Source organism: Poecile atricapillus, chromosome 12, assembly GCF_030490865.1.
Source record: "Poecile atricapillus isolate bPoeAtr1 chromosome 12, bPoeAtr1.hap1, whole genome shotgun sequence".
Taxonomy (NCBI): domain Eukaryota; kingdom Metazoa; phylum Chordata; class Aves; order Passeriformes; family Paridae; genus Poecile; species Poecile atricapillus.
The window spans coordinates 20,335,313-20,360,264 of NC_081260.1; the positions used below are offsets into that span (position 1 = coordinate 20,335,313).

At 38.3% G+C, this 24,952-nt stretch overlaps 2 protein-coding genes and 1 long non-coding RNA gene across 9 annotated transcripts in view; 1 reads left to right on the forward strand and 2 right to left on the reverse strand.

Moving 5' to 3' along the window:
* Positions 1 to 4,902, reverse strand: part of VGLL1 (vestigial like family member 1) — an 8,542-nt gene extending 3,640 nt beyond the window's left edge. Inside the window, exons 1-5 of one of the 7 annotated variants that reach the window (XM_058847717.1) lie at positions 4,690 to 4,902; positions 2,346 to 2,395; positions 2,163 to 2,225; positions 1,373 to 1,578; positions 376 to 795 (exon numbers count right to left, since the gene is read on the reverse strand). In XM_058847717.1, the coding sequence (XP_058703700.1) occupies positions 376 to 795; positions 1,373 to 1,559 (607 nt within the window). In that variant the 5' untranslated portion in view covers positions 1,560 to 1,578; positions 2,163 to 2,225; positions 2,346 to 2,395; positions 4,690 to 4,902. Of the gene's footprint in view, positions 1 to 375; positions 796 to 1,372; positions 1,579 to 2,162; positions 2,226 to 2,345; positions 2,408 to 4,689 lie in introns of all 7 variants that reach the window. The other 6 variants (XM_058847719.1, XM_058847715.1, XM_058847716.1 and 3 more) reach the window with 6 other exon arrangements.
* Positions 4,903 to 6,280: 1,378 nt separating this feature from the next.
* Positions 6,281 to 21,193, reverse strand: HTATSF1 (HIV-1 Tat specific factor 1). The gene is made up of 9 exons (XM_058847702.1): positions 20,855 to 21,193; positions 17,036 to 17,243; positions 16,679 to 16,726; positions 15,367 to 15,521; positions 14,172 to 14,335; positions 12,470 to 12,569; positions 11,847 to 11,936; positions 11,245 to 11,382; positions 6,281 to 10,874 (listed from the first exon to the last, which is right to left on the reverse strand). Exons 1-9 carry the CDS (start codon positions 21,029 to 21,031, stop codon positions 10,590 to 10,592), a joined length of 1,365 nt encoding a protein of 454 aa, XP_058703685.1. The 5' UTR covers positions 21,032 to 21,193; the 3' UTR covers positions 6,281 to 10,589.
* A 257-nt stretch (positions 21,194 to 21,450) lies between these two features.
* The window catches only part of LOC131583518 (uncharacterized), a 49,365-nt gene continuing 45,863 nt past the window's right edge, over positions 21,451 to 24,952 (forward strand). Inside the window, exon 1 of the long non-coding RNA XR_009278531.1 lies at positions 21,451 to 21,606. This is a non-coding gene — a long non-coding RNA (uncharacterized LOC131583518). The remainder of the gene's footprint in view (positions 21,607 to 24,952) is intronic.

Consider the following 24,952-nt stretch of genomic DNA (forward strand, 5'->3'; position numbering starts at 1 on the left):
AGAGAGGCTGCTCAGGGATTTTTCCTGGCCACCTCTTTCTGGTCCCAGTGAGGGAGTATCTGGTACACACCACACCTAATATCCATGGGTATTAGAGATTGCGATAGCACTATGAATAATGCTTATAGTCAAGCTTATAGCCAAGCCAGAAGGTGAAATATTGTGTCAGTAGTCAATACACATTTTTTGATTAACCCATACTATATGGCTAATTGATCCCAAGTACCACAGGATATATCAGGGTTACCTACTGTAAAATATTTCTGTGAGTTTGCCTGAAGCTGGATCCAGATTGAAAAGCTTAGGAACAGACGGTATTATTCTGTCACTTTACATCAGATGTCATAAAAGAATAAAGTGATAGCATCTTCTTACCTCCCCCAGGAGCTGAACTTTGACTCATATTTTGTAACCTTGCAGGTCCAGTCATACAAGCAGAACTTGAGTGTTGCTTCATGGTGCATTCTTGCATGGATGTTAAGCACCTTTCCTGTTGCAGAAGGCCAAGAAGAGAACTGTATTTCCTGTCAGAGATCAGCTCATCAGCTGCATGCAGGTCAGGGAGGGTGTGAGGATACACTGAACTGGTTACACTGGGAGTCCCAATTGGAAGGAAGGGCCATAAATCTGCAGGTTGAGCTGGACGACTACACAGAGATGATGGCTGGCACTGGCCTACCACACCAGCAGCAGAACAATTCAGAGCAGAATTTGCCATGCTTGTTGAAGAAGATGATGGATATGATTTGTAGCAATGTGAAGAGAAATTCCACTGATGGGGAGACATGCTGTCTACTTAAAAAGAGAAAAAAAAGCATCTGAAGTCTCATCAATTCTTACTTTTTTTCCCCAAGGCAAATTCCAGTGGATTTCCAAGGGAATGCTACCAGATTGCATATTAATTTTTACAGAAATATATAATCACTTTAGTGCTGCTTATCTTAAAAATCAACCACAAATTCATACTAAAGGCAGATTAGACCACTACCATCAATGTTTCTACTAAGTATTAAATGTGTACTACACAACACCAATTTAGGCAGGTTTTTGACAGCTGCAAGCTTAGACAAATATATTTTTTTTAAGATGACAAGTCATAATGCACTTATTGCATCCAATAGTGATGGGGACACTTGGCTGGAAAATGATGATCTAGTCCTGCCAACAGGCCCATGGAAAGCTTAGGAATTACTCCAGCAATCACAGGGATTTACCCAGGAAGTTCCAACTACATAACCTAGGGTTTTACAAGTATGATTTTCTTGCTTTCTGTTTGCACACAATTCCAAATTTAAGCTCAACGGATCTTAAATTCCTTAGTGAAAGCCAGTCACCCCCATCCAACACCAGGCTTCATAGACAACAGTCTCACCCTTGTGCTTTGTGCTCAGGTCTTGGGGGTTCTTGGCATTGCTGAGAGCTCTAGAAAAGTGTTCATCTACCATGCTGTTAATGTCCCCTTGGAAATAGGTGAACACCACGCTCTGAGATCCCCATTCTGTTTTCACAGGCTCTTTGCTTTTACTCGGCTTTGGGGAAAGCTTCCTTGTTTCTTCCATTTTTAATCGCCAACAGTCCCTGTAAAAAAAAAAACAACAAAAAAACCAAAAAAACCCCAAAAAACACAAACCAAAAAAACCCAGACAGGTCAAAGGGACAGAATTCAACTTCAAGTGCCTAGTGAGTGGTGATCCCAGCTTCCTCCCAAAAATGGTAGGGGCCAGAAGAACACTTATTAGTAGGATTAGATTCTCTGGTTTTCCTCTTCTTCCATGCACCTCCTCTTTACTGATTTCCTTATTAGCTATTCCTAAAATTAAATACTTGGGCAGAATGGGCACATCTACCCATCAGCTTTCATTTCTCACCCTGACTTTGTAAGTCTGGGCTTAGGACCTAGTACTGTGCAAATGTGCCCTCTGGAAGAACTGAAACAGTTAAAAAAAAAAAATTCAGAGGTGGTACTATCCCTGAATGAAGTTCAGGGTGAACTTATCACAATGCTTTGTCCAATTTAGGTTTTTGTATTCAAAAAACACAAGGACAGAGTGAAAAAAACCAAACAAACAAACAACAAAACAAGAGCAGAAAAAAACCCAAACCCCACTATACTACATAACAGCTGAAAATAATAATTTTAGATAAGGTAAAGTCTGAAGCACCTTAATCACTGTCAGCACAGATCTCAAAAAAAAAAAACTTCTAAGAGTAATGAATAGCTTCACCTGTTAGAAAAAGACATTCAGATTAAATTATTGGAAACTAAAATAATGGCAAATTGAAGTAAAAAGAAAAAAACAAACAAAACCAAAAGAAATAACCTTTTCTTGTTTGAAACAACTTACCTAGGATCATGATGGGTCTGCCAGGTGCTTAAAACATTGGAGCAAGACTGCTGAAACACACACTGTGGGTCAGCCAGAATTTACAGGTTTAAGGCAGGAACTACACTAAAATAGTTTGCAGGAAGTCAACAGAAGATTGTTAAGACTCCTTTTTGTTCTCTTTAAAAATTTCTGCTGCCAGATATGGTAAGAGTAGGACAGGAATGTCACTGCTTGCCCTGGAGAAGAATAATTTTCATGCATTTGTACAGTTTCTGGCCACGAAGGAGCAAGCTCACAGACAGAGCTCACAAGTCCTGCTCTAATCAAAATCATATTTAGCAAGGCTCAGGCTACAAACGCAGTAAAGCGTCTGCTGTTTCCATTCAATTTTCCAATCTCATTGTCAGCTCATGACACTGCATAGTATAATTGATTTATCTTGGTAGCAAAAGGAAGGTTGTTATTTTTCAGAGATCAGGGCAAGCTTTGGCCAATAGTCAGTTGTAGTGCATAAAACCTCATGAACCATTAGATATCTGTTTCCATCCAACTAACCCTGCAATACACAGCACTGCTTAACCTAGTTTAACACATTTATCTGATTTCTTTCCTAGTCATACACCCCCGAATCCTCAGAAGATTCCAAATAAACATTACACTCATCTGTGTCTCAAAGGATACTCTGAAGTGCCTGTGAAGACTGCCTTTAAATAGTTTCTCAGAATTTTCTTGCACACGAAAAAAACTGCTCAGGCTGAAAATATGAGGATTAAGGTTGTCAAGCCATAATCTATCCCTCTTTTAATGCTTAAGCCTTCACCTACAAATTTCTTTTCCATGTTTATTATTTGCTTCCATGTCTAGTTTTGCTTATTACCTCAATCTCCAACCATGTGCTCTGTTCAATTCTCCCTGACTCATGGTCACTTGCTCATCCAGACCTAATCTCCTGTCAGCAACTGCCAACTCATGTCCAAACTCTAGAGCTCCTTAGTCTTTATTTTAGAATTTCTATTGCTTTTTCCCCATCCTCCTAGATTCAGCTAAACACAGCAGTGGGAACAGGACTGCAAGGTCACAGTATCTGATTAAGAACACAGTCTTTCACAACTTTAAAACTGACCCAGCTTTCCCAGATATGGAAAACTTAAAGAAACACTTCCTCCCAATACACAGGCACTTTCTCTAGGCCTATGAGGGGAAGCAGGAACTAGCACAACCCAGCCACACAACTGGAAGGACTTCGAGCACAGGAGACACTGTTTTTTCCCAGTCTTATTTTAGAAAGTGTCCTGCTATTTGGGTCAGGGAACTTTACAATTGCTCAGCCAGGGGCCAATACTTGCCACTGAAAATTGTCACGAGCAACTAGAATGCCTGAGAAAGGACAAGGAGTCATCTCAAGAGCAAGAAGCAAAGCAGCTTTTCCTACTCTGCTCCAGCATTACACATCAACATACAATTTAGAATGCATTAACGCCAGCCCAGAGGACCACCTTTCCCACTCTTGACTCAGTACAAGCCATCATGTCTTTGTACCACTTTATTAATATGCTTAACTAGCTCCTGACATTAATTCTGGGCTCCTTTAGCATTGTTTATTTGTGTGCAGCAGCTTGTGTGATTGTGACCAGTTAAAATGCTGGAAAAATAATGTATTTTAAAGTAAAATAGGTCATCTACCTCTTTCTTTCTACTATTTCCCTAAAAATCTCTTGAGCTTTCCAACAAGCAGCCAACGGAAGGCCAGGTATAACCTCAGTTACATCTCAGTGATCATATGTGCGTAAGGATTCTAATATCCCAGGAGACAGGACCTAAATTTGGAGCACTGTAGCCTTCATTACCTGAACTTCCTATTATTCCACCATCCAGCACAAAGTCCGCAAAAGGCAGAAATCCTTCCAACTTGCGTCTGCCACAAACCATTGTCAAAATAGAGTAGAAGTGGAACTCAGGATGAAATGGATTCTGCTCGTATCACACTACTCTTAGAATGTGTTTAATAATGGCAAAATAGTGCAAATATTTGGCCAAGTTATTTCTTCTTCGTGTGGACAAGGACCTGTGGTCAAGACAGGCATAAGAGTGGTGGCTGTTGAGCTAATATTTTACAATGTTTTTTACATTCCCCAACCTTGCCAGCAGTTTCCTGATTTCCTGCTACTGGAGCATCTGGCAGGGAACTCTTCATTCTTGATTTCATGTAGCTCAAACCAGTTTTGTTTTTTTTTTTAAAAAAAATCAATCCCACTTCCCAAGTAGCAAACCACAATTTAACAAGCAGGCATTCCCTCTCATCAAGTTATTCCTCTATGCTCCCTATAAGGAAACATTTGAGGAAGTCAGTGAATTCTCTTACCTTAACTCACTGTCAGCAGGATCACATCAGTCAAATTTTCTGGATGTGGGACACTCATTTTGTGTCCAGCAGGTCGGGATCCTTCCTGGGCCCAGCCAGCTCTGAGTGCACTGCAGCGACTGCAGCAGAAGACAAGCCACGTTCATGAACTCCCCACACTTTCTAGCCTCCAGCTGCACAGAATGAGGCGTTTCCTTCATCCTATCTGCTAAGAATGCATGAAATGCACTCCAACAAGTCAGCCAGGTTAGGAGATTTCAGGTATGAGGAAAATAGGATTGTAAGTAGGTTTAGGTTTGTTTGTTTGGTTGATTTTTGTTGTTTGTTTTTTTTACGACCATGTGTACACAAAAAAGACGACACTGTGGACTTTGGAAAGGTTTAGAGTATTATAAGTTATGGCAGAGAACCAAACTTGCCCAGAATGATAAAGGACTTTTCCTATGCCATGTTACAGAATATTCACTGTGAAGTTGGTAACTACAAAACACCTTTGAAAAAAAGATGACCTGTTTCCAACCCAGATAAACTGGATAATCAATATTCTCACTTTTCTTTGCTGGATCTGTTTTAGTAACTATAGAGAGAAAAAAAACAATAATCTTGTTCTGTAAGGGCTGTAAGCAGGAAAGTTTGGGGTTTTTTTTGTAGCAAGTTTACCAACATTAAAAAAATTAGTCATTCCAGAAATGCTGAAACAGGGTCAAACTTGCCAGTCTCAGCTGGAAAAAACACACTGGGGAACTAGCCACCAAACCGGTGACATTATGTATTTTGTAGAGCGTTGGAGTTTGGTTACTCACCCAGAAAGCTGGAGAGCACAATCCAATTCCCTCTGCCTAAATACCTATGAATCCACCCGCTGCCCTTCCCAGAACAACTTAACTACCAGGCTGGGAGAATTCCCATGACGGTGCTTAATCTTTTATTGACACACTGTTTGCGTAAAAGATTTTGATGGTGAGACAGACTGGATTCCATTCCACCAGCAAGGCGAGAACCCTCAACATCTCCATTGCTCTGACTCCCTTTTCTAAACTGTCCCATATGGCAGACATTTGCTCTTCTAAAGCTTTTCAAGATCTTATTTGAGATCTTCCTCTCAGGCTGACAGTTAAAGCTCTCCTCAGGTTAAGGTGGCATCAATTTAAAACTCCTAGAAAGAACTACAGGGTAAAATGGGATTATAATCCCTATTCTTCAGTACAGGAATTGAATGATTTCCAGTGCTTTCGAAGCATTCAAAGTGTCAAAGCTTTGAGAATAAAAATTAAAATTCTTCTTATCAAAAACATCTTCACAATCTCAATTTTAACTACGGTGTCTGCAGTAATCCTTCCTGCTCCTTTCCTCTCCATGCAGGTCCATGAACACCCCAAGCCAGGAAGAAGGCTGAGACCAAACCCTATAGGGAACAACTACCATATCCCACTCACAGTTCAAGCACCGTGTCTACTGGGTCCAACTGAAAGCTCTGGCACATGAACACATGTGGTTTATAAACTGAAGCCCCTGTGCACCAAACATTATGGTATCTTCTACTGAGGAAAAAAGGAATACCTTATCTTAAAACTAATCAGCAAAGACTTGCTCTGTTAATGAGTTTGTTTATTAAAAAGGTAGTATAAAACACAACCCCTTTAAGAAACAAATTGAAGACAAACAAAGGGTATTCTCAGATGCTGTCACAAATCTAGATATTATTCAAATACCATTTGCTTTGTAATGTTGCTTTTCTAAAGGATAAATTAAAATTATTATTTTATAGGAAGAAAATCACCTGTCAGAAAAAATTTGAAGTTTACTTACTGAAAAGTTTAATCTAACAATATACTTTCATATTACAGAATGAGCAAAAAGCCAGTTTGCTGAAAAAGGTTTTATAATTCTATAAATATATTACAGAACTTTCAGAGTATCCTGACAGTAAGACGTCAAGCTATAATGAGCACAACAATAGACACAAGTCAAATCAACAGAAATACATAACTCACAGAATTCATTTACCATACTGCAGTATGCTTCCTCAAATGTAGAAATAAAAATAAGAATTTAAAATCCAATTAAAACTTATATGAATATATTTTTATTTTTTTTTCCAAATTTGGCTCGGTTTAAGTTCAAGAATTCAGGGTATGAATGTTGATGAAAGGCAAGTTTGGGTTTCTATGAAGCATCCAACACCTTCAAGTTTTCTTAAGTGAATTAAGCTAATAAAGCTAGTTATTTGTAATTGCTAATAGGTTAACCTTAACTGAATAATGTCTAGGACATGTTTTAGCTAAAATGCACTGCATTTAACATACTAAAGATTTTAAGTGAATTGCAGTCCTTATACAAAACCTAACCTGTACGAGGAACTGAAATTCAATTAAAAAAAAAAAAATTAAAAGCCAGCAGGAGAAACAGATAAACATTTTGATGCAAAATGAAACTAATTCTCTCTTTACACCCGTATACGAACATTCGAGAACCTGTGAAAAAAGAGAAAGCCTCCAAAAAAGCTTTTTATTTTGAAGCTTTCTGTTTCCAGGTGTCTACCTTGGCCATGCTCCTCCAACCATGTAATCTCTGGTGAATACCTGTAACTCCATAAAAATTCCTTCCCAGAAAACCACTGAACAGCATTTGATTCTAAAGCAAACTACCAATTTATCATGAAGCTAAGCAGTTATTTTGAATGGTTCAGAAAGTGATTCCGCCAAATTATGCTGAAAAATCAGTTAATACTCTCTCATATTGTATTTAAGTGGCTTTACATCAATTTAGTTACCCTGAAAACTGGTAGAAACAACTATTTCTCTAGTTCAAAACTAAGCACAAATAACTATCCACAAATTGTTTCAGCCTGCTGCTAGTTATTGTTTTCATGACATACAGAGGAAAGGAGACAGAGTCTCTTAAAATGAGTGTTTTACTAAAATCACAGGGATGGAGGAACATGCAGTATACTGGACCACTGGAATGGGACCTAAAAAAAACCTCAGAAACTGAGCAAAAAGGTTGTTTTTGTCACTTCTAATGAGCAAGAAAAGCAATTAGAAAACACTTTTAATAAAAGAAAAAATAAAGTGAAAATTCCTTTAGGGTTTTAATTTCTTACCAATTTATGTATGATGCTGATCAGTAAAAAAAAAAAAAGTAATTTTAAAAAGCAACTCAGCCTATTTAGATTTGTTAAAATTTCCTATTAAACATTACTGCTCTGTAAGAATTTCATAATCATAATTCAAAATAACAATTTTAACTTTTGTGAAATTCTCTGATTTCTGTTGAGACTGATTAATAAACTTCATAAATAAGTCCAAAAAGGAAATCATCTAAAGAATTTGGTTTTAATGAAAATCTGCTGAAAAGAGTCACAGATGCATAAACCTCTCCTTGGACTACTAAATGCCTCAATAACTCAATGAATAGTTCATAAAAATATATTTTTACATTTTACTGGGGAAAATGGAGGTAGACAAAAGGAAAATACAAGTTTGAGTATAATGCCACACTTGAGAACAATATATTTGCATGGAAAAAGAACTTTTATTTCTTAAGAATCCTAGTTAATAGGAAAACCAGTAAAACATTTGGTCTCAGTCTTTGTTGGTGCTCTACTTTAGTGTGAAGTCTAAAGGAGAAGGGGAAAGGACTAAGAGCACATTGAATTTCTGCAGCAAGCCAGTCAAATTTGCACATCAATTGGAGAGAGGAAGGTTTACTGCACATACGACAATTCCTTATTTTTCAAAGTCTTATTTCAAACACTAACACTAACCTTGTTTTCTATATCTGATACCATGGTAAGGCTTCATAGAACTTTAAAAGTTGTAGGCATTTCCCAAGTTTCCCTATATCAGCTGTAATTCCACTGTAAAACAAGTGATTAACTGTGTAGTGTTACAAAACTGTGCTCCCTTAAAAAAACAAACAAACCAAACACAAGAGTAAGAGACCTAAAGCCTGGAGTCTAGAAGCTGGAAGAAGAAAAGGAGCATTGAAAGCAATACTCACCACACTAAACTACATCCTCATATGCAAAGACTTTCAGTTCTCAAAGGTCTGTGGTGCTTCTTACCAATAAAAATAACTATGGCAGAACCAACACAACCCAGAAATGTATCTGAATACACCACTACTTACAGCTACTAAGCAGGCAGTGTTCCAAATTCCCTGAATTCTTCAAACACCTGCTCTGCTGAAACACACAATCCAGACACTTGGAAAGATGAGAAAATTTACTTTTTTTTAGCTGGCAAGAGCTACATCTCTTCTTTATAATGCAATTCATAATGTGAAATTTGTCGTATCAGTGTAATTATGAGCCCCCAGACTTTCAACCCCTGTATTAAAATATGACAGTTATTTTTGTCGCAAAAGATGTAATTTATAACCACAATGACAAGTGATAACTTATATGCTCTTGTTGATATAGCCACCCACACATATTGACTATATATTTAAAAAAAAACCAACAAACCTAGACAACCATATAGAATTCAGGAAAAAATTAGTATGGTAATCTCATAGCACAAGGTTTGAAAGTAACATTTTCAGAGTATTCTGATTACCTCATGATGGAAACACAGGAATTATCATCTACAGTTTCTTGCAATCCAATATGAATTAAAAAAATTCAAAGGATCCTCCTTGCAAATGCGCACTGGTAACCATCCATATGAACAGCATGCTATTAATTTTTAATTATTTAGTGCCTAAATCCATGTTCTTCTATTCTTACTTATCAAAATAGTGGAATTCTAAGTTAAGACACTATGCCCAAAATAGCTCCACTCAGTTATTTTTGAAAGTCTGCCACTTATTAAGATCTCCAAAGTTCAAATATCTTCTAAGTCCTTGCTTTTGGAAATATTTTGAAGAGGACTAGAATGTGCTTTTTCCATATAAGAGCATTATTTGAAAGCATATTTTAAAGTATTCTAACTTTTGCACAACAAACTGCAGTTTGAGTTGCCAAAAGCATTTAAGTTTTATGAAATATGGAAGATCCTCCCTACTGTGAGGAAGACACAGAGCTAAGCTAAAATGTTGAGGAGAACTCACATTTGCTAACAAAGTTAACAAAAACCCCTTACTTTTACATTAAAGCAAGAACTAATAAAGCCACCACAAAAATAAAAAACCTATTCTGATACCTACTGCATACAGACCATGAGAGTGTAAAATCAATGTTATTATGGCCTAGAATACGTGTGTTCATGCATTTCTGGTCTCTGTGACATAATTCCAGCCTCTATCCAACATCAACAGAAGATCTAAACAGGAGAAGGAAAAACTAATTTGCTGGATGCTGTGATTCAATAACCTCTCTTCACTCAGTTTACCTTAGGGTCGCTATGGCAACACTGTCTGCCACTTTCTTTAAGCTTGTGACCTGATATTACTCACCATCTGCCACCTAATACATAGCAACATGTCCAATGCATTCACCCTATATGGATCACAGCACTTGTTCAATAAAATGATCCAACATACCAGGACACAAATTATTGAAATACTGAGTTCCAAGGGCTTTAGGAAAATTAACAGTACAATCCACAAATCTTGTAAAAGCTCTGCATTACATAAGTTACATATAGTTACATAAACTTAAGGGTTGGAACATATTTCACACTCACATGATGAAACACTAACAAGCATAGTTAGAACAAAATATGTCTGATGAGTTTTACTGAGTTCTTGGCAACTTGAGTTACTTTACCCGAACAGCCAATTAATACAAACTTTTAGAACCTCATTAAATACTGTTTTTAATGAAAACTCCAAAGCACACAGTTGATGGCATTCTAATATATCTATATTCGTATGAATGTTGTCTGCAGTCACCCTGAAGAAAGGGATACACTCAAACATCACCCTAAAAATCATGTTTTCATAAAGCATTAAAGATGTTATGTATCAGCTTCACCATCACTGCCTGCAAGACTGCTGTCGGTTGATGGAGCTCCATCTTCATTAATACCCTCACCATTATTCTCCCTCTTATGGGCTTCATCATTTGCATCCTCTCTAAGTGTGTCATTAACCTCTGGAGGTTGTTTCCCTTTGGGCAGTTTAACGCTACTTGATGCAGAATCCGAATCAGATGTAGTTTGCTGCTCCTTTGTGTCAGAATCCCCTAAAAATGACTCCCACACCTTGAGCCTTTCTTCCCTTTCTCTTGCAGTCTCCTCCACCTGTTAAAGAAGTGTTTATACACATCATTACAGAGTCATACTTGTAAAAATGAGTATTCAAACAAATAAAATTAAACAAATATTTGTATTACAGAAATATCTCAATGCTAACTGAACTAATGATCTGTACATCCAGTCGTGAGTCCTCTAAGTTGACACTTTGAGTACTCAAACAGGTCCTCTAATTTTTTGCTAAGTTTAATAATTGAGAGTGATTTTTGGAGACATTCTACAGCTTTTGAAGAAAGGCAAGATAAATGCAGGCATGGGCAGGGGAAGGGTATGGGGACAGAAATGCCAAGCACTCTTAGAATTCAAGCAGATTTACCATTTGGAAGACATTTGATAAAATAGAACCATGAAAGGCTACCTGATAATCTGTTACACCATCCCATGTTTCCGCACTGAGCTGACGGCCGCCAAACCACCTTCCATTTAGAGTCAGCTTGCACAGATCAGCTTCTGTTGCTTCTTTAAATGACACAGAAGCGACACCATCAGGGTGCCTCTGTAAGGACAGGCAACTTGCATTTAATAATATCCTAACTAATGCATTCATTCCGATACCCTTTATATTGTCAAATAAAATCAGTCAGGATATAGCTCCATTCTGATCATATATAATCATGTTTGAGAAGTTCAGTTTTCAAGTTTCCATGCTGCTGTATTAGCACACAGAACACAATTTTTGAACACAAAACCAAAAAAAACCGTTTCAGCCAGCTTAGCTACAAATAATGTATTCATACATTTTCAAACTTGTAACATGTATCCAAGGTCCTGGGAAGAGTTAGCTTGCCTTTACATAGACTGAAGTAGTCAGGTACTTAGACATTAAGTTCCAAGAGTTTTAAAGCCTGAAAGATTAAGTCAAGTTTCCATGAACATCCTTCACTCATATTTAAAGCAGCCTAAATGTTTAGCACCTTTGCACATTACATCAATTCTACCAACACATGTAAAAATACCTACATCAAATATGAGAACCTTCTTTACTTGACCAAACTTTTCACACTCTGTCCGCAGATCTTCTCTTATCTCATTTAGCACTAAAGGGTCCTCCTACAAAGCAATTACACAGCTTTAATTAAACACAAGCAGTCACTTCTATCAGCTTCATTTTTGCTCCATCACCAGTGGTTGGTACACATCTGTCAATCTCTTAGAAGTCCTTAAATAAGGTGCTGTTATGCTGAATTTTCAAAGCCACCCGGGAGTTGGCAGACATCTCTTATTTGAATTTAATAAATACTACTTGTCAATATAGCTACTTTGTGCTCATTTCTCCATTCCAACCATTACTGTTGTTTACTCCTCTTTCCATCCCAGAAAGGAATATTGTCAGATATATAGGTTTTGCAGAGAGTGAAAAACCCCAATTTGAAAAATACGTTCTTACCAACATTTGTTTCTTACTTTTGGAGAGAGATGAATGAATTTAAAGCAGATGTTTAGCACAGGAGAATGCCCTTCCCAAACAGCAAGTTTAATTTTTTTTCATCTGCTTAGAATCTTGCTACAATTTGTATGGCAGAAACTTCAGACATGTTAACTTCTAACAGCACGATCTACAGAAGCAAACTGCATCTTCCTACCTCAAAGTCCTTGGGGTGAAACATATTCCTGATAATAACGATGCGTTCATGCCGCATTCGAGTTGCCCCATCTTTCTTCTCTGGCCTCCAATCCAGCTGTCTAATGAAATGAAGCAACAGTAAGAAGATATTGTTGCGGCTCTCTTCAGTTTCTACAAGTATTTTTTGAAAAAAAATCATTAATTTGGCATTTCTTGCAATATATTAATATATATTTTGACACAAAGAGTTAAGTTATTCTTCTAAAAAACACAGTAATTTAGTAAGCAAACCCAGGTTTATTATTGCTACAAAGCGTTTGAGGTTTTAAGGCACGTAACGGTTCATACAAGGAATATAAATAATTTTTCAATGTAAAGTATTTTTTAAAACACTGAGAAAATATTTATTTCCTAATATCAACTCAGATAAAGGAATCAGCTATTTTCAAGTGCAATTAAAATGTCAGTATTTTACCATTTTTTCCTAACTCATTCTGTAAAAAAGGAGACCCACTATTCCCCTGGGTAAAATTTACCTGCTTTTATTTAAAAGAACATGCAAGAACACCGACTCTTCCATAGACATTACTACAAGATGTACTTCGTTCCTCAGTGTAGAGCCACTAACAAACTGGTCATGTAACCCAGCATGTCTGTTCTAGGACTTTGCCTTCTCTCAGCAAATCTTACTTCTTGTAGAAATGCCTACTTCATATCCTATTACAAGAAACCCCCACATGTTTACTTGCACTTTTAAACCTCAAGATCATATATTGGGGTGGGGAAATCTTAAGTTTCTTCTTGTACCTGCTACTTTAGCTGAAGAAAAATTTGATTTCTGAGGAGAGTAGTTATACCGGTAAATTATGCTCTTCAATTCAAAAGGGACACAGTCCTTTTATTCACAAAAATTGCTGTCAAATGCAATTTCATAATTTTCGTACACCTGCCTACACACTGGAGACTTCTTACAGCAAGAACTGTCAGTGTATCTTTGGGGCAGATACATTTCAATCTACTTCAGGCTTTAATCGACAAGATATCAAGAAGCCTTTGCTCCCCCTAACTATGGGAAAACATTTCTGCATTACTACTTACAAAGCTGAGTAGAATGTTGCTTTCATTGAAATATCTAAATTATTCAAGCTTTTTTCCTCTTTAATCTGCATCTTCTTGGTTCCAAAAGGCAGAACAAATTTTAAGTAACAAAAGCAATGAATCAAGGTACAATTCAAAACCCAGTATATTTTATAGCAGAGAGAGATGTCTGGGGGAATCTATAGAGATTTTAGTATTTGCTCCTGTGGCAGGCAGCATTTCTTGCCCTTTGCAACTACTGCAGTATGGCACTGAACATACAGGAGCAGCCAGTGTTATGACCTTCCAACAGTAAGCCCAGGTACTGTGACAGGACTTGCACACTCTTATCCACTGATATTGAAGACAGCATCCTCTTTCCCCAGAGTTGTAATATTTGCTTCTACATCTGAAGGTACCATTGCTCCCTATGTACTGTTTTAATATGTGAATCACAAGAAGTTCATTATATCAACATTTAATCTAGGAGTTAGTCCCCTTCAAATGTGCAATAGTTAAGCTATTGCACTGTCAGACAAGACTTAAATTTTTGCAAAACTTAGCATTGTATTTGAAAGAAAACACCACTTTACTAACAGCACTTAGAACTCAAGCAATATTTTACTGAAATAAAAACCACAAACTTCTGCTGTTGTGACAACTTCTTCTTGTAGTCTTTACATTTCTTCTTCTTTTTGCTTGCATCATACTCCCCCTTCAGTTGGAACTTTGCAACTTCCACATGCAATTTATAGCCTCGGATTTCTGCTTCATCCAGAAGCCTCAAAGCAAGCTGAACTGATTCTCTCTATTTGAAGATAAAACAAGACACAAACTTTAAAGCACGTGTCAAAATTAAATTGCATTCCAATAACATGTCATTAAGTATACTGTGCTAAGAATCAAGTCTCTGTCACTGAAAACCATAATGCCATCTTCTCACACACAGCTGGCACTGTTTTCTTGATCAAAACCCAATATTTCTTCACTCCTGTTGTAACTGATTATAACTTCCAAGAACAGCTGCATATATTTAATTCAAATATGTCATAGACACTGAAATACAATATCCAAGCAAGCTGATGAGTTTAAAAGCAAAAATAAAAAGGTTCCAGGGGACTGATTTCCTATAAAATTTGTATCACTTTTCCAAGAACAGCGGATGCTGAGACTCTTAAAAAATTTTTAATGTTTTCCTAAAAGTCCTTTAGAGTGAAGACAGTATTTATGCTAGGGTGATCCACAGCCCTAACTACTACAATTACAAAATCAGCACAGATTATAAGCCATTTGATGATTTAGTACTGCCTGGTGCTTCTTGCAGAACTAAAGCAGGCTGCACTTGCAATCACCACCTTTCCAAATGATTCACAAGTGAAACACATAAGGAAACAGTACTGCAGCCTAAACTTTTATAGCTTAATAAAGAATGAAAGCATAGTTTTGAACCAAACCAGTTCCCAGCTAAAAGCTGTAAATACAAGACCACAGTATGTTCCTTCCAGGCTCGTTATTTCTGTATTCCTGGTTACACAGTGGCATATTTTCCAAGTAAAAGGTGAGGAGCCTTCCATTTCAACCCATAATGTCTGGCACCCAAGACAGGAGCACGTAAAGACATGCTCAGCAGGTATTATGGCCATTTTCAGGCAGAGGGTAAGGTTGGGTAAGAGGAAACAAACGAGGTAAGTGGGCATTTCTGGAGTAAATCTTGAAAACAGACACCTATATTCCAAACTGTGCTTTAGATTTCCAAGAATCTTCTGAATGTTATTCTGAAACAATGGCCATATTGTGCCTCCAGTGGGATGGAAAACTGCATTCCAGCACACCACTGACCTTCAAATAACAACAGAGGCCATCTCCTTTAAGATTTCCTTCCTTATCTTTGTACAGCTTGATCTTGTGTTCTTCTGTCTGAGGATCTCGCATGATGATACCACATTTTGACATGACTTGCACAAATTCATCTTTTGTAATGTCTGGAGGTAAACCTGCAAAATAAATTCAAACAGAAGGCTTAAATATAGTCTATTTTTATAAAAAACCTCATTAGAACAAATCTTCCCATAGTGTTTCTTTAACCAAAAGATATCAAAATGAAGGACAACATTTTACATACACTGCAAGAAACCACTTCCCTTTAGGATGTTACCTTCGAAGCACTACTTCATACCGGTATTTTGAAAATCGTTGTACTTTGTAATAGGAATAATGCACAGAAAGATCGCTGTGCTCCCTTATATGCACACTTAGAGATTTACTGTCACACATGCCATCAACACTGCAGTGGACACTAAGGCCTCTGCAAATGTAACTCTCCTGCCCAAGCTTCAAAAGTTGCACTGCACCTCTAGGTATCAGAGGCAAAAAAAACCCAAACATAAGAATGCAACCGATAAACAGACAACTGTTTTCTCCACTCACAAATTCAGTAAGAAGGGTAACTGATAATGTATAGAGATTTTAACATCTGAATGCTGAATTAAGGATAAGAAAAAAAACAAAGTTATATACATAAATAAGTAAATAAATAAATATATAAAATATATAAATTATATAGATGTCCCATGCTTGTTTGGCCTGCATGAAGATTTTTGAAAATGCAAGTATGCGCACTTCTGTGACTGCTTACAACCACCAACTGTACCTAAGTACATGCATCCAGAGACAGCACCCCACCACACTAAAGAGGTAGAAAAAGCACCGTAGTAAGAGCACAGATAATTTCGAGCTTTCATATTACTCCTTTCACTCCCAACATTTTTTTACTGTTTCCTCCTTCTTACCTAATAATTATTTGTTAGACCAAATGAAAATTATAGATTAAGTGATGTGTATAGTTGATCCACTATCTGATCATAAAATTGTCATTATCCTATTCCATAAAAGCCTACAGAAATTGTTCTTCTTATAAAAGAATAAACTGGTGACTTGGCTGACACAGCTCACACAATTTAACAGATAAAAGCATGGAATACATCCATTCTACTTCTTTCTCACATGTGCCATTTAAAGGTCAAAAAGACATTATGCAGTAAGAACACAACATTAAGTATTAAGTAGCTTGCAAGTGACAGGCATTAGAGATATGTATGATTCTCTTTTACCATCTTTAGCTCTAAGTAGATGAATAAACACTATTACTTACCTGTCACATAAACATTTGTGTTTCTGTCTTCTTCAACATGAAACCACCCTAAACACAAGAGTTTAATTCAGTTATGGTAATATATTAAACATGGGAGCATAAATGCTTATATTCCATCAGATTTCTAAGAATTTTTGCTTGCTCACAGGGAAGCTCTGAACATGCCTTAATTTGCATTTTTCCCCTTTGTATACAGATTCAGGATACCTATGAAATACCACACAATTTTAGAACCATTCTGAAAATTACCAGCACAACCTTATCTTTGCTGTACCAAGTAACAACAATCAACTGCCAGTTTTCCCTCAGTACAATACACGTCACAGCCTACACAGAGGGAAGTGCTCTGTCACTTACCTGGCTCTAGTTTCCTTTTTTCCGATTTTTGTTTTGGATCTGTTTGGTTTTGTCCTGTCTTATTTGCTGATGGCTGTGTTCCTGATGTCTTAGAACTTACTGGTTGATTACTTTCAGCGGCTGTACCAGAAGCAGATGAAGTATCATCTGTCTCATTCGCAGGGAAGCCATAGTTGGCATGATAGGTTGCCAGGAAATCTTCTGTTATCTGAAAAAAAATTAGGAAAATTAATATAAAATTTCAAAGAACTCTAAATTCAGGTTGATATTTTAACATTAGTTCGGTGATGGTCATTTCCTAATCTGGCAACATAGAAAATAACAATATTTTAAAACTCTTAAAATTATCTTTTCAAAGCCATACACACAACAAGAAAAATCAGTTCAGCCATTACCTGAACTAGGCCAAGACACAAATTCCACACAGCATATGTAGTTTTTACACAAACATTCCACAGGTTCTGCCATTTTTTAAACAAAGCTTTCTGCTTTCCATGTGAATTAGATCTGCATGAAGGACAGAAACCAAGTGCTCCTAGCTGTGGTGAAGTGATAAAGTGATACTGATGGTAAGCCAATAACTTATCCACAGATGATGAATGACTGACATTTGCAGGCATCTGCCTTTTCATGGAATCATTTCCAGAGATGACATATTTGTGTTGATAGGCAGTAAATATTGCAGTTAACCAGAGATGTGCTTTAACACATTGCTTCTAAGGCAATAGGCTTTACTTTATGTTCAACAAATTGATAAAGAATTAGCTTGCTTGCTTCCAGAGAGAGACTATATTCAGATAAAATATAACATCGGCCAATTCCTATGTTTTAGAGGTCAAAATAAAAGAAAAAATGCACAAATTACACCCAGCACTTCTAGCCACTAGCAATCACATGCAGAGATATATCACAGCTGCTTTTGTTAGCATCCCTGCATTATGAAGTATTTTCTGAAGTTGCACACTCAAATATTTTCTCAAAACTGAGCCCTAGCCTTTGAAAATTTTATCTGACTCTGACCTTTTCTGCACTTTCTTCATCGGTATTCAAAAGGGAACAAAATTTAATGCCATTAAGCTACTGTAAGAGAGCAATTTCAAGTGTCAGTGATGAAAATGTAATCTCTTATCTTTCATAATGATTTGAAACTTGATGTTTCAACTCTAAAATTTCATTATGACAAAGCAGAAATGCAAAACTGACAATAACAGGCTTGTCAGAAATAATGTAAGATGCCGTGGAGTCCCATAACATCAAAGGTTAGCACAAAATAGCTCTTAGGCTAAACAAGATTTGCCACACACCTCAATAAAGAATGGAAACAGCTGCTCTTACAGCTATGACATAACACAGCATCAAGACAACTACAACTTAGTGAAAAAACAACTAAATGTACAACTACACTTAGTGAAAAAAGAAGACTCTGCTCTAATCAGATTAATCACGTGCATTATCTTTGACATTAGCCATCTTAGCAAATCCTTAGTGCCACAGTTGATGAGATCCAGAGAATTAAGACGCTTCTATACTTGCTGGTGAACAGCACTATTAATTTTCATCAGAGAACCTACTGGTAAATTACTGATTGAACCTGCAACAGGATTATTTTTCATCTTCTGGGAGAACTGCTTTCTGCTTAAACCTCCACTTATTCTTAGCAAATTACCTACCATGGACTATCAAATTTTGCCACTCAGTAACAAAGATGGTTTTTGCACAAAATGCTATCATCCTACCATGTGATGATTACCACTACTTCACCTTGAAATGTCTTTTTACAAGCACAGAGGAGTTTATATATATATATACATACATATATATATATATATGTAAAGGGGTTTTTTTGTAACTTCTGTCATACCATGACACCACAGAAAACAAGAAGTCACCGAACTACTTACTGGGGACTTCAAACCAGTTCTAGTGGATAACATCAAAGAGGTCAGTCCTACCTGCACATCCACACAGTTTGGGGTGATTAAGCTTATAGGAAAAGAAACACAATACTACGAGGCATGTCAGTATGTAATTAACTGTTGGTCCCACTAAAATGGAAAGGAATAGATTAACCAAATTAAGAACAGACACCCTGTGCGTGCAGATGACAACCAATGTCTGTATTTTCACAGCAAGTGATGCAAGCAGCAGATGAATTCCACATGTTATTTTGTGCTATGTCTGTGAAGCACTAAAAAAGTTGGTATTCATCAATACAGTAAGACTGAAATACAAATAATTAAAGAATAAATTATGCTACAATTGCTTTTATTACATATTTTATTGTCTCCAAATTTTTCTGGGGAATGCTGGCAGAAACCATCATTCACTTTTTGCACTGCTTTGAAATATGCTTTAGTAGAAGTTTGGAAGACACTGTATTCCCAAAGCAAAGCAGCAGTGCAATCCCCGTCTGTAGATAACAATTACTACTTATACCAGTTAGAATATTTTCATCTTTTGTCAAGAAACAGATTAAAAATTTCATTACTGCCCATGGAGAAAGAAGTACAGCTTCTGGTTACAAGTCTCCTCAGTTTATCCGGATAAAAAATCCTATTAGTAATCATCTCACAAAAGAAGTAACCTGAAAAACTATGGCATCCAGCTGGGTAAAGAATCTTTGTGTGGTACTATGGGTCATGGATAGGTCATCAACTTCTATCATACTCACCGATGAACTTTTCTGTTCTTATTTAACCTGTCCAACCCTTAATGTTATCTCCTCTCCAAGACAGAATAGATAAGAAAAGCACTTAAGAAAGACAAATCCTACTGACAAGACACATTTCAAAAGAGAGGCGAGAAGAATGGGAAGAAATGGGAGCAAAACAAGAACCCTTTTACAAATTATTGTGCTTACTTGATATAGCACCCCACAGGGAGCCAGATATACTCATTTCTCCATGGCTCTGCTTTGTGAGTCTGGATTTTTCACATTTTTACCCCTCCATAAGCCATCTGCTCCACAGATACCTTCCTAGGTTTACACACACTCAAACTTGGCACCACAGGCTTCACTCTCACTCAGATTCTCTGAATTGCAATGAATTCAGAGTCACAAACTAGAATTGGCATATTACATCCATCAAGGAGATGCCATAAAATGTCTTATTATTAAATTAAGTAATTACCCTCTTTCACTGCTATATAATAACACAACTACTAGTTCATTTGCATGTCAGTAGATTGGCTCAATATATTAATTTTATGTTCATTCTCCCCTTCAACAGTCATGTTATTATAGCAAGATCATACTTTATACTTAAAATATTTAATAATTTTTTTTAAATTAGAAACTGCAATGTATTTCCACGCCGTGAAATGCCACTAAGACAAATACACTTACTTTTCAAGTGCACTTCTAAGACTGAAAGACATGGAACAACATATCTCTTATTTGAGATAATTTTCAGAAAACAATAAAAGAGGCATAATACTACTCTATTTTCATCTAGACCTCGCAACACACTAATTCATTTCTACACTGCCCACAAAGAGATCACCACAGTTACAGAGACCTAAACACATCCCAGGCACCTCTGATCAACATCCACAAATATAACCGTGACTTCATCCCAGGCCCGAGCAACTCTACAAACTCTCTGCCAAGGCGAACAGCCAACGCACAGCTCCTCACGACAGCGTAGCCGGTCACAGACGGAGACCACACCGTGGTTTCGCCCGTAAAAAGGTGTGTTTTGGTGCTGCCGACCCTCACAGCAGACACGACGCGGCTGAATCCGGACACATCCGTACCCACGAGATCCAGCATCAACCGCTCCTTCCTTTCCCCCTTCCTCGGGGCTCCCCAGTACCCACCTTGGGGAACCAGGCCTTCTTCTCCAGGTCCCACTCGTAGGCAGCCCCGTCCGCTGGGTCCACGTAGGTAAAGGGGTCGGACTCGCCCTCGTCTTCGCCCTCGGCTGGCTTGGCCTCATACTGCTGCTGGAGCTGCAGCTGCCGGTAGAACTCCTCGTTTCCGTCCTCGCCGCTCATCCTATCCCGTTAACCGGGCCTCAGGTATCCGCGCTCCTCCCGCCGCCGACTGAGGAACCCCCGCCCAGCCCGCCCCTCTTGGTGGCGGGAGCGCGCGGTCAGCCCCACACCTCACGCGGCCGCCGCGGCCATTCCGCACCCCAGCGCGCGCACACACAGCACCGGAAACACCCAACCCGCCGCCATACCTTCCGCCCGTCCCGCCCCTTTACCCCGAGCTGTAGCCAATGAGACGAGCGGGTAGTGGGTCATGCGGGGAGCGGCGGAGCCAATGGGGAGCAGGGCGGGAGGGAGGTGAGCCGCTCCTGGGGGGGCGGAGCGGGCGCACGCAGTGGGCGGGGCCAGAGGCAAGGCGGGGCCAGATCATGTTTTCCCGCCTCTGGGCTGGCCCTGAGGTCAGTGGGTCTGCCATGGGACAGGGGTGGTCGTCGCAGGGGCCGTGTGGCTTTTTCTGTCCCCGCCTTTTTTTCCCCGTTTCTCTTCACCCTCAGGCGGCAGCGCTGTTTTTCCGCGGGCAGGGGCTCTGCATGAGGGCAGCTGCCCCTGGCGCACCAGACTGCTTTGGGCGAGAAGGTGTAAGTTGATGGGCTTTGCATGGGCACTACTGCAGCTTTACTTACATGATAAATAAAATATTGGGGCAAAGTCCTTCCTGCTGCATGCTTTTCCCTGTTGCGCCTACGACAGCCCTGGACAGTGAAGCTGCTTGGTGCCAGTGGTGCTGTGCAGGACTGGCTGCCGTTTGGCACTGCAAGTGTACTCATGTCCTACTGGAGACAGGGACACAACCAAAATTAGAAAAATTAGATTGAAATGACACTCTAAATGTCAAGAAATAGCATTGCTTCTCTCTGCCCTCTTGACTGAGGGTGCCGAGAGGTTGTGTTCCCTTAGGAAAGGGTTGGTACGTCGTATTAGTGGGATGAAGCTTGGCTTCATCAGCTTCATACAATTCCTTTTGCATCAATGAAGTCTGCAATTAGCACTGTCTGTGGATACTTAAATATTATAAATACAAATTTCTCTCAGTTCTTTTAAAATCCCTTTATCTAGTGCCATCTTTTGGTTTTTACAGTGCAGCCCAGACAGCATTGCATCAAAACCGAATTTTAATTGCTAATGTATTTTAAAGTATTTCTATTTAGAGGCTGAAGCAGCACACTCTTCTTGTTTTCTTTTGAAAACCTTAACCTAGAGTTATAAAACCCCTTGTATCAGTGTACATGTTATACATGAAAATTGAGCTGAATGGCTCCAGCAAAACTGGCCATGGCTGTTTGCCTGGGGCAAAATAATTTTTCCACTCAGAAATAAAAATTATAAACAGAAGTTTTCTGGAAATTAGTATACCAGGAACAAATATGCAGACTGGAATGATAATAAAATCAAAGATCTGTGATTTGGAAGCTCTGCAGGGAGAGATGAGCATCAGCTCCTTGCATGCGCACCAGGCTGTCAGACAAAATTGCTGATGAGTTTTAGTAACCTTTGGCTGTTGCACAAAGAACATCCAGCTTAGTTAATGGCATCTTTAATGCTTCAAGTGTTTTCTCATGACGGGTCTATTATGGTAGTTGTCTAAAGATTGCTTTGTGATCCCTTATAAACTTACCACCTAAGGGACATTTGTCTTCACTTTCAGTTACTGGATTTTGGTGTGGAGCATGAGAGGCTTGACAAAAACTGTGCTTGCTTATAAAATTTGGAAATGGGTATATGTTTGCAAATCAGATAATGATAGCCTTAAACGTTGTAAGAGAAACACAGTTCAAGTCTTAGACAGCTTGTTTTATTTTTTCAGGGTTTTTAATGTTTATTACTTGAGTCATTGCAGTTAGGTCTGTACGGCTTTCCCTACTGTGCAGGTCTGCCTACAGCGAGGCACTGGGATAGTCCTGGTGAGCAGGAAATCCAAATTTATTCCAAATCCAATGCGACTGAGAGAGTGCTTGTGTGCAGCAGGGTCAATGCTCAGTAAATCTGCTCTGCACACTTTGATGTAGTTATGAGGACAAACTGCCTAGAGTTCCCTCATACTTTCTTCACATAACAGAACTTGTGACAGCAGCTGCTGCGGTGCAGCCTTCCACGACATCTCTGCCATCTGTTCCCTCCTCCTTGGTAAAGACAGAGTGAACAGCACAGGCAGACAACTCAGCTGGAAACTCATAATTTTGGGGGGTTGAGACAACTTTCAGTCTCACCTTTGAAATTATATAGATCATGGCTGTGCACAAGCAGTGCTGCTGCAAGCTGCATCTTCTGAGGAGGATGCAAAGAGCTCAAGTGTTCCACATCTCGGATCATTCCAAGCTGTCAAGAAATGGTGTTTTAAATCCTGGCAAAATGTCTCAAAGTAAATATTAAAAAGAGGCATTAGCATGATGATTTTGTACGTGTGTCAGTATGAGCCAATTTTGGCTCAGCAGAGCTGATTGATGTTCTAAAGATACCGCCTGAATGTTGGTCCAGAGGTACCACCTACTAAAAGTACAGATACATTGGTTTTCCTGAAGTGTTTTTCTTCCTTTAATAGGGGAGCCATCAATTTGCTGGTTAATCCTTAATTAGGTAGACATTCTTTTCCTGAGCTGTTTTTTTCTTTTAAATCAAGGCAGTAACTAGTGACTTAAGTACAGACAGGCTACTTTGAGACAGGCCTCTTTGAGCTTTTCAGGGGGTCTGAAGCCTGTAGCTGTTGCACAGATTACTGAGTGATGAGGAGTCTTCATGGTAGGAAAAAATACAGAACCATTGCAGATTTACTAAAATTTCAATATCCTGTCCCACGCATGGAAATTCCACCTCACACTTCATCTTGCACTGTGAGGACTATCTGGGGCAGAGCCAACAACTAAATTATGATTAAAGCCCATATTACATTTTAAAAGTAACACCAATTGAAATATGTAAGTGCTGTAGTTATGTGTAGCTTTGGGTTATTCTTTAATTGTAATATTCTCAGCAGAAACACAGAAGTGTCAACAGGCAGCCCATGTAAAATAAAACAAAACAATTTCTATGGGAACAGGAGTGGAAGCTTTAAAATGGCTATAATTGTGTAACTAAATTTTGTACCCCACCCACTTGCACTTTAGCAGTGTTTTGACATAGGTTTCTTAATTGTTGTGGATTTTGTGGGGATTAACTTACTATTGATATTAAAACTGTTGGTAATTTGAACATGAAATGTGTATGTCTCATTCACAAAAACAAACTATTAAAAAAGTACATCCTAGAAATTGTATTTACTTTCTCAGTATGACTCCATTTGGATACAACGTTTGAGGGAGTCTGCCTTTCAATACTTTGTGCCTTTTTTCTACCTATTCTTACGCTGTGGTCTTAAATAGTGAACCCCTAATTATTCATCCCTTTTATTTGCTAGATAACACTCAATATTTATGTAAATAGATGGTATTTCCATATGCTTTTATAGAATTACCCTTGTATTACATAGGGATGGAAGAACCTGGTTTTGGAAGACTGAGAAAAGATTGCAAAGGAAACAACCGTTTTCCCCTAATCCAGTTATGGTAATGTGGAGACTTTTTATGGATAATTATGTTGTGGGTAGTAGATGGAATTAAAAATATCAGATTGGTTAGAAAAAAATATATGTTGGCCCATGTATCACTCCAATACATCATGCCATGAATATTTGAAAGTACAGAATTATCAAAGCATAAAGTACACAGAATAATTAAATTGTGGCTTGAAATATTGCCAGTCTTTAAACAGAACATGTGCAGAATATAGCAAAACCATCAGTTTTGTAACAGGATATATTAGCAGTAGAACGACAATTCAGTTAGAGGAGTAGTTACACAAACGAAAAGTAGCTGCATGCGAAGGAAGAAAAATAATGAATTAGGAAACTGGGTTTTAAGGGCTACTGTGAGGTGTAGCCAAAGATTTTGC

Bases quoted from the DNA above. Each gene is read 5' to 3' on its own strand.
- HTATSF1 (XM_058847702.1), bottom strand. From the start codon at position 21,031: ATGAGCGGCGAGGACGGAAACGAGGAGTTCTACCGGCAGCTGCAGCTC. The intron at 17,244-20,854 runs GTGGGTACTGGG...ATTTTTTTTCAG, and splicing joins AGAAGGCCTGGTTCCCCAAG to ATAACAGAAGATTTCCTGGC. The intron at 14,336-15,366 runs GTCAGTGGTGTG...ATCTTCAAATAG, and splicing joins GCCTCTGTTGTTATTTGAAG to AGAGAATCAGTTCAGCTTGC.